General features: G+C 36.0%; 1 protein-coding gene across 1 annotated transcript; it reads left to right on the top strand.

The window, feature by feature from the left end:
* Nucleotides 1-2,168: 2,168 nt before the first annotated feature.
* On the top strand, nt 2,169-4,343 carry LOC132643576 (cytochrome P450 94A2-like). The gene has a single exon (XM_060360034.1). The coding sequence runs from the start codon at nt 2,242-2,244 to the stop codon at nt 3,826-3,828; it is 1,587 nt and encodes a 528-aa protein (XP_060216017.1). The 5' UTR covers nt 2,169-2,241; the 3' UTR covers nt 3,829-4,343.
* Nucleotides 4,344-16,489: the final 12,146 nt, after the last annotated feature.

Raw genomic sequence — 16,489 nt, 5'->3', positions numbered from 1 at the left:
CAGAGGCGGACCCACGTGATAAGGAGGGAAGGCACGCGTACTCGATAACTTCGGGAATTGTTTAATATATATATGTGATATACCTTAAAAAAGAGTGTGTGTGTCTATATATATATAACTGTGCACTACAATAAACATAAGAGCATTTGGTGCATTGGCTCAAGCCTTCGCTTCCCACAGCCCATACCCAGGATTGATTCCCCAGATAGCGGTCTCCCTTTGATATTTTTTATTAATAATCCTCTTTGCATCGGATATTGTGCCCTTCCCCAAAAAACTAGCATGCACAAATGAGATACCCAGGGCCAGGATCGATCCCGTAACCATTCATATGGTTTGCAAAACTTTGACCACTGATCAACCAATGTAAGTTGGTTCAACAGTGTTAACGTTTAGGTATTAAATCTCAGTCATCATTTGTAGTTTAGGTAGCGTCTACATTATGACTTAAAATGATGGCACTACAAGAAAAAAGATATTTGACAATAATTTTTTTTGATTGTCATAGATTGATTATTGTTGCAAAAGTACTTTTGATAACAAATAAAAAAAATTATTGTACGTCATTGCAATAATAGTCATTGGAAAAAGTGTATGCAACAATTTTTTTATTTTTGTTACCAAAAGTACTTTGTACTTTACTTTTTAGCAACAAAAAAATTCATTTACCAATAATAAAATTAAGTTATTATTAAATTTTATTTTTTTTTATTTTCATTTTGACACTTTCTCGTAGCTTGGTGCCCCCGCGGTCTTCAATTTTGGATCCGCTTCTAATAAAATAATGTCCAAATGCTAACAGAAGTTGACAAACTTGCCAACTTGTGGGCTCAATTACATTACACTATCTAAACTAGTAGTGGACAGATACCTATTTTTTTAGGCATCCCATATTTGGCGGCAGCATATAGCAAAGTGACACGTTTGTCAATAAGTACAGTTAACATTCTCTTGAAAAGTGAGCGGGCAATGTGTATTCATTAGCGCAAAATTCTACATTTCTCTTAGCGTTTTGACATATATTTGATTGAAACTTGATTTTTTTTTTTCTAAAAAAGGTTGTGTTGAAATATAATTTTCAGAAATTAAAATTGTATTTGAATATATATTTTACTTTGAAAAAGATTAAAGTTTTGTGAGTGGAAGAAAAAACTTCGCCCAAAACTTGGCTCGAATCAGTTTTTGAAACTTTAAATTTTTTCTATTCAAATTTTTTGCAAAAATTGATCAAATTCCATGAACAAATAATATTTTCATTTTTTTTTTTTTTTGGAAAAAAGTAGGAGATATCTATGTCCTAACGGGAGCGTCATACACGTAAACAATGAAGGTGCACATATTAGAGTTTGAGTTTTATGTGTTGCAGGGGCGGAGCTACACTTGTCCGAAGGGTGTCAGGCGACACTCTTTCGTCGGAAAATTACATTGTATAGATAGATTAAATTTTGATTTTATAGATATGTATACCAGTATTGACATCCCTTGACACAAGTTGATGGTTTAGCATAACGGTTAAGGGGTTGCAAAATTCCCTAAGGTCATGTGTTTGAACCTGGGTAGCAATATATCTATATTTTTTGACACCCCTTAATATATATCTTGGCTCCGCCACTGGTTGAGTGGAAAATACCATAGAATTAGAATCTTTAGCTAAACATTTTTGCTGAGTGGAAAATAACATGGAATTAGAATCTTTAGCTAAATATTTTTGCTGTTAAGGTACGTAATTTCATCCGTCTCTAATTCCTTATTTTCTAATAGTGAATCTTTTAATCCAATTGGATCGCCAAATAAATAATTACTGGCAAAATCATCGGTAAACATTAGTAGTAATATGAACAAAATAAGCAACTGACCAGCCAAATTTCATGGATAGTCTAAAGAAGATTTTCACACATAAATTAACTCCTAAGATACTATACTATAAGTCAAATTCAATATTCTCAATATGTAAATTCAATGCAGAGGAGGAAAAAGTTTCAATATAACCTAATAAGGAAGTGTTACAAGTACTGTCGACATACTCATGAAAAGCAGCTCGTACTGATCATGAGAAATAACAAACGTGGGGAATACAAATTCAGCATCACAAACGTGGGGAATAAAAAACTATAGTGCAAATTTCTACAGTTTTCGTACATACAAACATTATATAACATGAACGTTTTGCAACCTCCATTTCTCAAGCTTGCTTTCATCAACCAATTGTATTGAGAAAGTAAAAAGAAAGAAGAGGAAATAATGTTGTTCAACTTTGGTCTTCCAATTATATTCTCACATCTTTATTTTTTCTTCCTTCCCTTAATAATAGCCTTCTTGTTTTTGATCATGAATATTTCAAGTACCATTTTCACCAATCTTTTCCCATATTCCAAGTCCACCAAGATTCCAAGATCCTATCCAATTATTGGCTCATATTTCTCAATCAAATCCAACAAAGATCGTCGGATTCAATGGACATCTGAAATAGTTTTAAGTACACTACCATCTCTCACTTTTACTCTTCATCGACCACTAGGCCACCGCCATATATTCACAGCAAACCCTTCCAATGTTCAGCACATTCTCAAAACCTACTTCCATAATTATCAAAAAGGGTATCTTGGTAAGGAAACTTTAAAGGATCTTCTAGGCAATGGTATCTTTAATGCTGATGGTGAGATTTGGAAGTACCAAAGAAAACTTGCTAGCCATGAATTCAACTCCAAATCCTTGCGTAGATTCGTTGAGAATGTTGTAAACGTTGAACTGTCTGATCGTCTTGTACCTATTTTGACTGTGGCCGCGTCTCAAGATACCGTTCTTGACATCCAAGATTTGCTTCAAAGGTTCGCTTTTGACAACATTTGCATGGTTGCTTACGGGTACGATCCAGCATATTTATTACCATCCTTTCCGGAGGCAAAATTTGCAAATGCTTTCGAAGAAGTTGTTCGAATTAGTAGCGAGAGATTCAATTCCCTCGCCCCGTTTATATGGAAGCTCAAGCGAATCCTCAACGTTGGATCTGAGAAGAAATTGAGGGTTTGTGCAACACAAATTCGCGATATGGCTAAGGAAATGATCAAGCAAAAGAAGGATAAATCAACTTTTATTTCTTGTGATGATCTTCTTTCAAGATTCTTAATAAGCTCCAATGAACAACACAACATGCATGATGAAGAGTTCATTACGGATATTGTGATAAGCTTTATCTTGGCTGGAAGGGACACAACTTCTGCTGCACTAACATGGTTCTTCTGGTTGATTTCCAAGAATCCAGAAGTGGAAAAAGAAATCTTGAAGGAAATAGTTAAGACGACGTCTTCTTCAACGTATGATGAAGTAAAGGATATGGCATACACTCATGCATCACTATGTGAAAGCATGAGACTTTACCCGCCCGTCCCCGTGGATACTAAAGAAGCCATGCAAGATGATATATTGCCTGATGGGACATTTGTGAGGAAAGGAACAAGAATAAGCTATCATCCATATGCAATGGGGAGGGTGGAGGATATGTGGGGGAAGGACTGGAATGCTTTTAGGCCAGAAAGATGGTTGGAAAGGGATGTTAAGACAGGGAATTGGAAGTTTATCCCTAGGGATCCGTTTGTGTATCCGGTGTTTCAAGCTGGACCTAGGGTTTGTTTGGGGAAGGAGATGTCGTTCTTGCAGATGAAGAAGGTGGTTGCCGGAGTTCTACGACGCTTTAGAGTGGTTCCAGTGGTGGATAAAGGTGAGGATCCAGTGTTGATAGCCTACCTTACTACTAAGGTGAAGGGTGGTCTCCTGGTGAAGATTGAGGAACGGACAAATTCATATGATACACACTCTCCATCGCAGTAAAATCTTCCCGATTAATGAAATATAAAAAAAAAATGTGTGCGCGTGCACGCATACATGTTAAGAAATATACTAGTTTTCTAATACGTGTTGCAAGTATATCTTTGTAAAAAATGGGAAGATAAGACCGTGATCTCCTCTCCAACACCAAAATCGCCATAAGGAGAAAAACGAAGAGGAACAAAATATGTAAGAAATATATGTGCGTGTATTTAGACATATTAGTCCATGTCCAATCAGAGTAACCAGTGTGTGCTTCCTCCTTCTTTGATGAAATGAATTCTATAGGAGAGGTTGAGAAGAAGGAACTTTGTTAAAGATGATCTGTATGTGTGCAAGGATGGACTTTTTCCTTTTTCCTTCAATTGTTTGTCCAATCTTTTTCTTATTCATCTTTGTTCATCTATTCTTAGCGATGTTTATTGTGGAAGTAAAATAGTAAATAAAAAATGTCTGTATTACTTGGTGACTTTTCTCACATGAGATATACATTAATGAGATTTTGTATCTTGTCATTCCGGCTGGAGGTATTACGGTCTGCTACAATATTCCACTAATGTGTTTGAGCCATTACGTTGGAGGATGGGGGAAATATCGCTTTTATTATGCTGACTAAAGTTATATTTCCATAATTTGTCTAAGTTCATGGAAAAAAAAGGTTACTAAATTATTGGAAATAGATGAACAAAGTTACTTTTCTTTCTTTGATTAAAAAAGTCACTTTTCTTTTTTTATATCATAAAAATCACTTATCTTTTGTTATTTCACTCACAAATCACTCAAGCCGGAAAGAAATATATCCAGCCACTTCTTAGTGACGGACAACTAATATTTTAAGCCAAAAAAACCTCCTATCCGACTTAGCATCTGACCTGTAAGATATCTTTCTATGCTAAACAAATATCGAATAGATCCAATTGTAGGCTTATGCAGGTTGATACCCTTATGCAAGGGCCACTTGTCACCCGCAAAGAATAGGTGCCTTAGTCAGAACACGCGTTGCCAACAGACTTAACATTTGCATCATGCTTGCGTGCGAGCTATGCTACGGAACGACCTACTCTATGTGATTCGTCCGACATATAATAGACCTTTCAACACTAAGTGGCGTATCCCCAAGGAAGTAATACATAAACCTCCTTTCAAAAGAGTTAGAAATTGAATGAATTAGAAGGCCGGGAATTGGGGGGAGAGGGGGGGAATGAATTGGAGCAACAAATGGCTGAATCTCAGTGGGTCTTGGCAGAAAGGCCACTCTACCACTTACAATACATCGTTGCGTATTTAAGTCGTCTGTGCTCGATGAAATTTGTGCTTCAAGGTGGTCACCGCCACGATTGCTTAGCCAACGACATGTGCCCTTGGGGGCCAAAGGCCCCTACTATAGGTCCACAAGCGGACTATGGGTACATGCATCACTTTTAGCTCATATTCTGACTTAGAGGCGTTCAGTCATAATCTAGCACACTGTAACTTCGCGCCACTGGCTTTTCAACCAAGCGCGATGACCAATTGTGTGAATTAACGAATGCTCTCGTACTAAGTTGAATTACTATTGTGATACTGTCATTAGTATGGTAAAATTAACTTGTCTCACAACGGTCTAAACTCAACTCACGTTGCCTATTGGGGGGTGAACAATTCAACACTTGGTGAATTTTGTTTCACAATGATAAGAAGATCCTTATGCAAGGGAAAGCTGGCGAATTCGTTTGATTTGAGAAAGACGATATCGAGATCCCATTGAGGCAAGGACTTGTTAGATATGTGATGTACTGTGGTTTCTTATTATAGAAAGAGTGTTGGGTGACATAAGTATGACATTCTTGGTGGTTATTGATAATAGCATGGATAGCGGAAGACTTTAGAATTAGAAGATTGAAAGAGGGATGGATTGATTCTTGAGAGAGAAGAACACAAAGTATTTGATACTTAAAGCCTTGTTTTAATAGCAAAAGAAGTAGTGAATTAATTAAGAAGAAGAAAAACAGGAGGTAGGCAACTCAAACAAGAAATCTTACCATTGAAGAATCCGAGCCATGGTTAAAAATAGAACAAAAAAGGCATAATCCAAAAGAGAACCTCAAAGGTTTCCACAAGCCACAAGGCTAATAATATTAATATTCATCAAACTTGGTTACAATGAAAAAGAAAACACTCCTTTATATAGGAGTAAATGGTGGCTGCCACCCTAAATAAAAGAAAGAACATTCTAGACTTCAAAGGTGATCAAACTAAATTAAATAATCTGAAATTTCCAAGGTGCATAGAAGACCACCAATTCTTTGTTCCAAGGTGCATAGAAGACCACCAACACTCGTTCCAAGGTGCATAGAAGACCACCAACACTTTGTTCAATAAAAACTTTAAATGTAGTCAATAGCATTTATTAGCTTCTAGAAACACAAGTTTGGGCTGCTAGACTTGCTTCTCTTTTGGACAGATCTTGGGCCACAATCCAGCTCATCTTGGTCTTCAATTTGGGCCTTCAAATAGTTGTAAGACTTTATCCAAAAGATCTACTTTGGGCTGGAGCTCTTCTTTCAAATGTAGACATGTTTTCATTACTAATTGAAGCCATTAAAGCGTCTTTATATTTCCTCGTCTTCAATGGGTTAAGCTTCATGGATGCTATCATTCTCTCCCTCTTAAAGAATATTCATCCTCGAATCTTGACATTGATCGTAGATTCTCCTTCAATGGATTTGAGCTTCCATGGTTGCTATCATTCTTTCCCTCTTAAAGATGATTCGTCCTCGAATCTTGACATCGACCTGCACCCAACATGATAATCACAATAAGTAGGAAAACACAACAAACACTTGGTAAAAATAACACAAGGTAGTGACCATGCAACCATTTAACCCACTTACTTCTTTTATGCACAAACACTTCTTTTAAATATCCAAGAATAATATCATCTTGTAGAAAAATGCGATTACCAACACAACCACTAAAAACACAATTCATAAGCTCTTTAAATAGTAGAGGATCAATAGCTAAACAAAAAGCATTATGAATACCAAGAAAACCTACCATACTTGTTCTTTCTAAACAACTTAACCTCACCATTGGATGTACCATAGTCAAGATATGGATCAAAGTAATTTCGTCAAGAAGTGGCTTCCACACTTGAGCCACTACATTCTGCATTTAACTCAACCTCCTTAGAATCTATGGCATAAAAAGCTTCACGTGTCTCATTATCTTCATTGGGAACTTCATCATCTTTTCTTCCTTCATTGGAATCCCAAAGTGGACAAAAACGTACTACAAACTCTTCATCCCACAATGGCTTATCATACACTTTAAAATATTGACCAATAAGGTTTACTTCTTCAAGTGAGTGTCATCATCCTTTACACAAAGTTCATCCGTAATTTTCTGCATGAAAAGAGATGTAAGACTAAAACAAGAAAGAGTTAGTTGATTGACGTATGAACAAGATTCATCCTCTCTCAATTTTTTTTGGATTTGTTCACTCAACTTATCTCATTCCTCATTTTCATCACATTGTGGCAGATTGTTCACATAAGAAGAATAGTCAACAAGGTCATGTTCACTCCAAATATGAGTCACATCTCTACTTAAATATTTGACCTTGTCAAATTGTGGTACAAGTTCAGCTTCATTTGCATCTACAAATAGTTCATCAACAAGGTCATACTACAAAAGCTCATCAAGCTCAACTTTGTCTTCCACTTGATGTTGCTTCCACAGATAATCAACCTTTTCACCTTTCAAATATTCTTTGAAGATAAATTCTCCCTTCAATTATTGTTCCAACATTTCAATAGGTTCCTCTTCAATAACCTGCACATTTGGAGCGCAAATACTAGAAAAAGAACAAGTTAATTGGTTATGAATAAGAATCTTTCACACTTATGAACTCAATTATTTTTAATCTCTTTCTTTTCTCATCTCTAAAGTGCACTTGTTCATTCTCTATTTTACCTCTCAAACTCATTTCACTCAATTCTGTCCACTCATTTCTAGTTCTTGCCAACTCACTCTCTTCACTTATCACTTCCTCTCCTTTTTCTTCTCTTGAGTTGTCAAGTGTCTCACTCTTTCTTCTCTCTTTCTTTTGTCTCTCATGCTCACTTTTATTTGGTGTAGAGAAGGCTGTCAATGCACTATCATTCCTTTTTATGGGAAAGGTATGCTGCAATAATTGTCACAAGTTCCCATATACTTGACAAGAATTCCTCTTTTATCTCTTGGAGGACTTCTAACATCAATTCTAATTTTAGGCTTGCCAATCCAGCTTTTTTTCCCTCTTGAATGTTTTTCTTTTCAAACACTTCCATTGATCTTATCACCCTTAATTTATCTTCTTGAATCTCTGTAGGCGCCAAAGATACAAGGGTAGTCCTTTTTCCATCATCTTTCAACAAGGAATATCTATTCTTTTCTTGATCATATGAAGCTTTCCTATAGAGATACCATGGCTTTCCCAATAAGACATGGCATGTGAATAAGGGAACCATATCACACCAAACCTCATCCTTGTATCTCCCAAGAATCAATGACACTAACACCCTCTTCTCTACCTTCACTCCTTTTAAGGTGTAGGGTGAAGCATGCTTAACACATGATAAACCCACTTTTTCAACAAAGTTAGCACTAACTAAGTTGTGACAAACATTCTTGTCAATCTTAGTATCACACACATTAGACAATACTTCCATTCTAGTTTGAAAAACCTCGTTAACTCTAGTAAGCTCATGGCCTCTTATATCTTATCGGAGTAGGTCTAATGTGACTCACACTCCCAACTTCAACATAAGGGTGTCAAGTGGGCCAGGCCGGGCCATATAAATGGGGGTCACATGGGGCTGGGTCGGGCCATAGTTAGTGGGCCGGGTTGGAGGAGGGAAAGAGGTGTCCGGCCCAGCCCCCTACCCGGGTAGGGGTACGTAGTGGGCTAAGAGGGTCGGGCAGGGTTTTAGTTAGTGGGCCGGGCCTTTTTTTTTTTTTTTTTTTTTTTAAGTTCTAATACAAAAATAGACATTTACATTTACTACTAATAATAAAATTAACATTTACAACTAATGATAAAATTGCTAAATTAAAAAAGGTTTAGTCGTCGTCAAATTAAAAAAGCTAGCCGTTGTAAATTTAAAAAACTAGTCGTTGCTAATTTTATTTGAACCGCTAAATTTATGAATAACTGCACTTTGGTCATATTTTCAAACTATAAATACCCTCTGTTCTTCTTCATTTTCACACAATTCTTCCACAATTCTCTCTTTATCTAAATTTGCTATTCAACTAGTGTACATTACTTCACCTCCACCTTCTCCTCGAATTCGAAGATCAACTTCAAGTGCGGTGTGGATGCATTTTGAGCGAGTAAATGAGGAACATGTTAACTGTCAACATTGTGGTGACATATATCTCCACAAGTCCGGAGCATTGGGTATTAGCCTATTAGGGGGGTGGGGGTGGAGGGGGGTACCGGTGTGTTGCGTAGTCACTTGTGAAAAGGCATGAAATTGAACTGAATGATTTATCAAAGGTATATTTGTTGAGATAAGTACTATCACAATATAATATATACTATATACTGAAAATGTATCAAAGGTATATTTGTTGAGAAAACAAGATTGTCTAGCTTTAAAATATAATTTTAAAGAAAACTAAAGTGCTCCGTAAAAAGAGACTCCTAATTTATTGGGATACAATGTTTTTAAAATACTTATTATTAGCAATAAATGTAGTACTTATCTTTTTTTATTTATTTGAAGTGGGCCGGGCCGGTGCCCCGGTGGACCATCACCCGGGCTACTGGTGGGCCGGGCTGGTGGACTGTCCACTTTGTCCGGCCCAGCCCCCTAATAAATCCCACCTAGCCCAGCCCCTTACACCTCTTAGTGGGTCTGGGCCGGGCCGATGGTGGGCTGGGTTTGCCCGGCCGTGTTCGGGCTGGCCCGACCCGCTTGACAGGCTTACTTCAATATAATCAACACATTCATCACCATAATTAATCTCATCGTAATCAGAAGATTCATCACTACAATAATCCTCACAAATGTCATTACTTTTACTCGAATCACAAATCTGATGTGATTCATAATAGGATTGGCTAATATTTGAGTCACCATAGCCACCATACTCTTCACAAGAATCGTTATACACCCTTCTGTCATCCTCTGTGTCTGATCCCTAATCTTCTCCACTATATTAATCCATTCCTTTACTCCAAATGCTTTCAGAATATGTAAAAGACATGCTTTAAAACAAGAGAAAATTGTTAGTAGTAAAGAGGTCTCACACGCACTCCCTCACGTGTCTCACTCAAGTAGCGACTCTCAACACTCGTGATTTCATACTATTTGGATTTTACCCTAAAAGAACCTCAACACTCTTTCCTTTTACCACTCAAGGGATGTTCCTCAAAGTTCTTCCATGAACTAGCAACTCAATCACTTCAAAAGAAGATCCAAAGTTTGGTTCAAGAATAGAGTTTATGTCAAACAAAGAGAAGGACAAGAAAACCAAAACGGAGTGGAAACAAATAAATACACAATGAAAATAAAGAGAAAAGCACGAAATAAAGAGATAGGCACAAAATCACTAGAATACAATAAGTATGAACAAATACTTAAAGTCCCCAGCAAGAGAACAAATAGAACACTAAATGTAGTGAGTAAACACTTTCAAAAAAAGATCTAGAATATATCAAATGAGCTTTTATCCAAAAGTGCTACAATGACCTTTGCACTGAGCCTGTCAATTGGGTCGGGTTGGCTAGGGCCTGGCTCAACTAACCTGGCCCATAACCTGCCTGGCCCCGAACCCGGTAAGAGGGTGGTGGGCTAGGCTAGTTGAAAAAATTAGGGGGTTGGGCTGGAAATGCCATGTAGCTTGGTAGCCCGGCCCACCAACAAGCCCGGGTTCTAGCCCACCGGGGCACAGGCCCGGCCAGGCCCACTTCGAATTATTTTTTTTTAAAAAAAAAACATAAATAGGCAGTTTTTGAAAAATGATTACATATATATGATAGCGTTAATTAATGCATATCAAATATTTACTTCCATAACAGATTCTAGTATACGACAATCAATCCTATATTAGATCCATGCTTTCCATTTTCTTGCCTATTTTAAGGGATAGTTCTAAAATTTTGGAAGTTAATTAAATAAGTCAGTCAAATTAGCTATTTTATAGGGAGATGATTCCAACTTTAACTGTTAAACTCCCTTTATTCTCTTAATTACTATGCAACTAAAACTTACTAGTATTCAATTAATCATTATATACACCTGACAATTTTTTAGAGGTATTCTATTTACTAATGTATTACAATATACATGGTATAATTTAATTATATTATAAATTTATTGAGGTATAATATTATATATACATAGTATAATTCATTTTTAGAGGTACACAACTTTAACTGTTAAACTCCCTTTATTCTCTTAATTACTATGCAACTAAAACTTAATAGTATTCAATTAATCATTATATATACCTGACAATTTTTTAGAGGTATTCTATTTACTAATGTATTACAATATACATGGTATAATTTAATTATATTATAAATTTACTGAGGTATGATATTATATATACATAATATAATTCATTTTTAGAGGTACACTGATGTACTTTATACATAGTATAATTTAACATAGATTATAATGGTATAATGTTATATATACCTGGTATAATATTATTTTTTAGAAATACTTTGTATATTGATTTAACCTTTTGTGACCTTTTGATTGGAAAATATTTTTCAGTTGAGAAAATATCACGTATATTTGTGATTGAGATATTATCAAAAACTCCAAAAATGACTTGTATATCTTGTTTGGATATTTATGACTTTGTGTATGTCTTGTATATGTTGTTTGTATATTTGTGTATCTCTTGTATATGTTGATTGTATATTCGTATATCTTGTACATGTTGTTGGAATGAAGATTCCCAATGGCTATTTAAGCAAGAATAATCGTTCGACAAATGGCCAAACCCCAAAAATGACCTTTTTTTTTTTTAAATTCATTTAAATATAAGTGTCAAATATTATAAGAAGTTGAGAGTGTGATGCAAGACTACATCGATAATTTAAAATAAAATTTCAAACTTAAATTGATAACACTGCAAATTCCAAACATACAAACTTGAACGACTTACATTGTAAAATCAAATCAAAACAGACAAACTAACATTGCAAAATGAAAACATACAAACTTGAAATTTGAAACTTGAAAGTTGAGTCTTGAAACTTGAACCTTGAAAGCACAAAATTCAAATTCTAACGAAGAATTGCATATGCATTTGGGTGTTTCTGACCCAAGTGACCGACCAAAGTATCGACCGGTCGATATCCCGGTCCGGACCTATGGTTCATAGTTCGTAGAGAAATTCTACATCGAATCGTATATTCTTTTAATTTATCATAATACCTCCACACTGATGCATTCCTTGAGCTAGAGGAGGAGGATTGTCATTATCCATTAAATTCAAATTCTGAAATTTGAACTTGGAAGTTGGAAGAGAGAGAGAGAGAGATTTAGATGAGTAGGAAATTTAAGGATAGAGGAGAGTAGGGAATTGTGAGATAATATGGAGAAGAATGAATGATATTTATAGATTGAAAATAGGGCCAAAGAATAATTTAAGAAACTTGATGGTTAAAATAAAGTTGGAAACTAGATTTTAAAGTATCAAACTTAATAAATTTTAGTATTAGAATTTTTTTTTAAAAAATAAATTAAAACCCGGCCCATTAACTAAAACCCGGCCCGACCCACTACAGGGGGCTGGGCCAGACACCCTTTTCCCTCCTCAAACCCAGCCCATTAACCTATGGCCCGACCCGGCTCGAAACCGACCCTGTGTGACCCGAATTTACATGGCTCGGCCCGGCCCGGCCCAATTGACAGGCTTACTTTGCACTCTCAAAGTGACTTTTGAGTTTCTTGATGAGAAAAAGTCAAAGAAGCTTTAAACCTAATGGGATTTTCAAGAGATAACAACCAGATTGGATTTCCTAATAATTTAAAGTCACCAAATCACAAGACAAAGCATTGAACAAACGAAGAAAAAGTCAAGATATTGTTCACATTGTTGTTCAGAATTTTGAGTTTTCTTTTTTCTTTTTTTTTATTGTTCATGCAACAGTAACGTTTTTTTTTCCAGATATTTTTTATTTCTAGAGTTCAAATCAATAGATCAAGTGAGTATAATAATACCCAACCATCCAAAGTTCTGATACCACTTGATAATAGCACGAATCGCGGAAGACTTTAGAATTAAAAGATTGAAAGAGCGAGGGATTGATTCTTGAGAGAGAAGAACACAAGTTCAAGTATTTGATACTTAAAGCCTTGTTTTAAAAGCAAAAGAAGGAGTGAATTAATTAAGAAGAAGAAGAATAGGAGGGAGGGAACTCAGACAAGGAATCTTACCATTGAAGAATCCGAGTTATGGTTCAAAGTAAAACAAAAAGGGCATAACCCAAAAGAGAATCTCAAAAGTCTCCACAAGCCACAAGGCTAATAATATTAATATTCATCAAACTTGCTTACAATGAAAAAGAAAACACTCCTTTATATAGGAGTAAATGGTGCCTGCCACCCTAAAGAAAAAAAAAAGAACATTCTAGACTTCAAAGGTTGTCAAACTAAATTAAATAATCTGAAATTTTCAAGGTGCATAGAAGACCACCAATTCTTTGTTCCAAGGTGCATAGAAGATAACCAAGACTTGTTCCAAGGTGCATAGAAGACCACCAACACTTTGTTCAATATGAACTTTAAATGTAGTCAACATAGCATTTATTAGCTTCTAGAAACACAAGTTTGGGATGGTGGACTTGCTCCTTCTTTAGACAAATCTTAGGCCACAATCCAACTCATCTTGATCTTCAATTTGGGTCTTCAAATAGTTGTAAGACTTTACCCAAAAGATATACTTTGGGCTGGAGCTCTTCTTTCAAATGTAGACATGTTTTCATTGAAGTCCATTAAAGCATCTTGATATTTTCTGGTCATCAATGGAGTTAAGCGTTCATGGATGTTATCATTCTCCCCCTCTTAAAGAATATTTTTCGTCGAATCTTGACATTGACCGTCGATTCTCCTTCAATGGATTTGAGCTTTCATGGTTGCTATCAGTTATGGTGCCGGAAAAGGGAGAGTTTAGGTTATCAAGGGACAAGGTTAATCATTTTTATGAAGTAGGTGTTGAGAGATATCAAATGTTGATCGACATGTTTAACTACGCCTCAGAATACTAGAGTTGAGAATTGGAACTTTACGTTGATCATTGCATGATTTTGTGCACGGGTAAGTAGCCAGTGAACTCCAGATAGTAGGGAGGAGCGAGTACAATAATTAGTGATTGCTTTACAATTTTTTGGGATAGTGTAGTGGTTGTTTGGGATACTATATCGGTAATAATAGTTGGTTTTGTTGGTGTCCGGTAATTGAAAGGTACTTTTGTTGGAAGTTTTGTGATGATCTTTACCTGTGATTCGATTGACTAAGAAGGACATTCAGTTCTAAGGTTCGCCTCGTGTAAGGAGAGCTGTCAGACGCTCAAGACCGTGTTTACCATAGTTTTGTGTTGGTTTAATTGTTTTGCAAGCCTTATCGTATTTCGATATACTCGTCGAGTGAGTTTGAATGTTGTTCAATTGATAATATAAAAATATCTTACTTTCAATCTGGGGAGAAATTAAGGTTTATCTTAGGAAAAAGAACTTGAATTCGAAACAACATGATTGCTTGAGTCATGTACAAGTTATGGTGATACTATCTTGTATCATTCGGATAGGGTTTAAATTGCTGAGTGCAACTAGAGAATGAAGTCTACAGAAAATTAAACTAAGAGTCACCACTAAAAACAGGGTCAAAATCGATGGACTAGGTCGGATTTTGATGAACACCGACCCAAACTGGCGACCTAAACAATGTCAGTTTAAGGTGGGTCCATTTCATCAAACTGACGGACTACGTCAATTTTAATCGAGGGACGTCCATCGGTTTTGTTAGTTTTATTTCGCTCGGGTTTTATTTGAAACCCGGTATAAAAAAACAAAATAAAATGAGGGACTCCGTTGTTTTTTTAGGAACAGAGGGACTCCCTCAGTCTTTTAGAAATGGTAAACAAATGAAAATATAGCAACTGACAATCGAACCCAAGTAGTACCATGAAATTGAAAATTTATATCATTAAACCATGCATGCTTTTTGATCAATTACTTTCTTTGTTTTTATACTTGTCAATTGTGTTTTGCACTTTACAAACTGACGGACGTTCGTAGGTTTTCGAATAAAAGTATTTAACATTTTCTATAAGAAATTATATTTTCGCGCATTTTACCGCGAAAATAACCAGCAGACTACCGTTGGTTTTCAGAAAAGTCCGTTGGTTTTCTTTAATTTTCTTTTTCAAAAATATCATTGAAAAACCGACGTAGTGTCTTGATTTTTGTCTCTCAGTTCGATTTTTTGAGTTTTTTTTTTAGTAGTGAGTTTTGGCAAGTGCTATGGTGGTTTTGCAACCGATAATCAGTGAGGTTTAAATTTCAGCTGACTAACATGACAAGGTTGATGCAAAGGTGATTATGATGTACCAATGTGGGTGACTTCACAACGTCCTGAATGAGCGGGTTAAAGTTTATCGATAGGAAAGTCTCTAATGTTGGGACCAAAAATCATATTTTTGAAAGCAGGACTACATCCTTGGTGGTGAATTGTGTTGGCGTGCTACTAGCAGAATAGTCGGGTTGTGTACGTCAACTATAAATGAATTGAGAGGATTTGTGCTTGAAAAGGTACGGGATTTGCATTTTTCGCTACTTTTGGGACTGCTAAGTGAAATAAGGTATCACACGATTTTTTGGTTGTGAAGTATGGTGTATGAGGCCACATGCCTGTCATCAAAGTGTTTAGGTGGTTCACTGGTTAGGTGAAGAACACAAGAGGCTCACGTATTGAAGTATCCCATGTATTCAAGTTCCATGAAGTTGTATCACGTTTGCATAACTGATGTGAATTGAGAAACATAAAGAGTAAAGTCATAAGGTATGGTTGCTCGGTATTTGGATGAAGAATTGGGTAGAGTTCAACATGGAGGTCGGGAATATTAGCACAAGGTTGATTATTCATGAGCGAATGACGGAATGAGTCACTATAGACATATGAAGGGATTATTACCTACTTTGGAAAGATTCAGGATCAATTCGAGTTGCTACTGGTAATACCTAGGTGATCGTGCACATTATATTGAGTCTGAATGGCTCATTTAATGTCAGATGTTACATGAATATATCAACGGGGAGGTTCTACAGTTGTAAAGATTGCCTAATTTCATCAGATTCGATATAGTGATACTTCACAGTGGAGATATGAATGGTCTATCGGGTACCCTTAGGGTTTAATGGATGACAATGTAATTTTATGGATGGAAACTATATAGACAGTTCTAATTAGTTATACATGTACTAAATGATGTGTTGAGGATGTATGAAAGGATATGAGGAGCTATTGGGGTGATCAGTTGTTTTTTTTCTTCAGATTTGGCACAATAGAACAATTACTAGTATGGTGCGCAAAACATGTCATTTGGAGATTTGTGTGGAATTTGAAGTTGGTTATCAATTTGGAATCTTAAACTTGATGAGACGAAGTTTACGAATTTG

Source organism: Lycium barbarum, chromosome 6 (genome assembly GCF_019175385.1).
Source record: "Lycium barbarum isolate Lr01 chromosome 6, ASM1917538v2, whole genome shotgun sequence".
Taxonomy (NCBI): Eukaryota; Viridiplantae; Streptophyta; class Magnoliopsida; order Solanales; family Solanaceae; genus Lycium; species Lycium barbarum.
The sequence above is the reverse complement of the archived record's forward strand: the minus strand, read 5'-3'. Positions and strand labels throughout refer to the sequence as shown.

What these genes read in the sequence shown, in the direction of transcription:
- LOC132643576 (XM_060360034.1), top strand. Translation starts at nt 2,242, where the DNA reads ATGTTGTTCAACTTTGGTCTTCCAATTATATTCTCACATCTTTATTTT.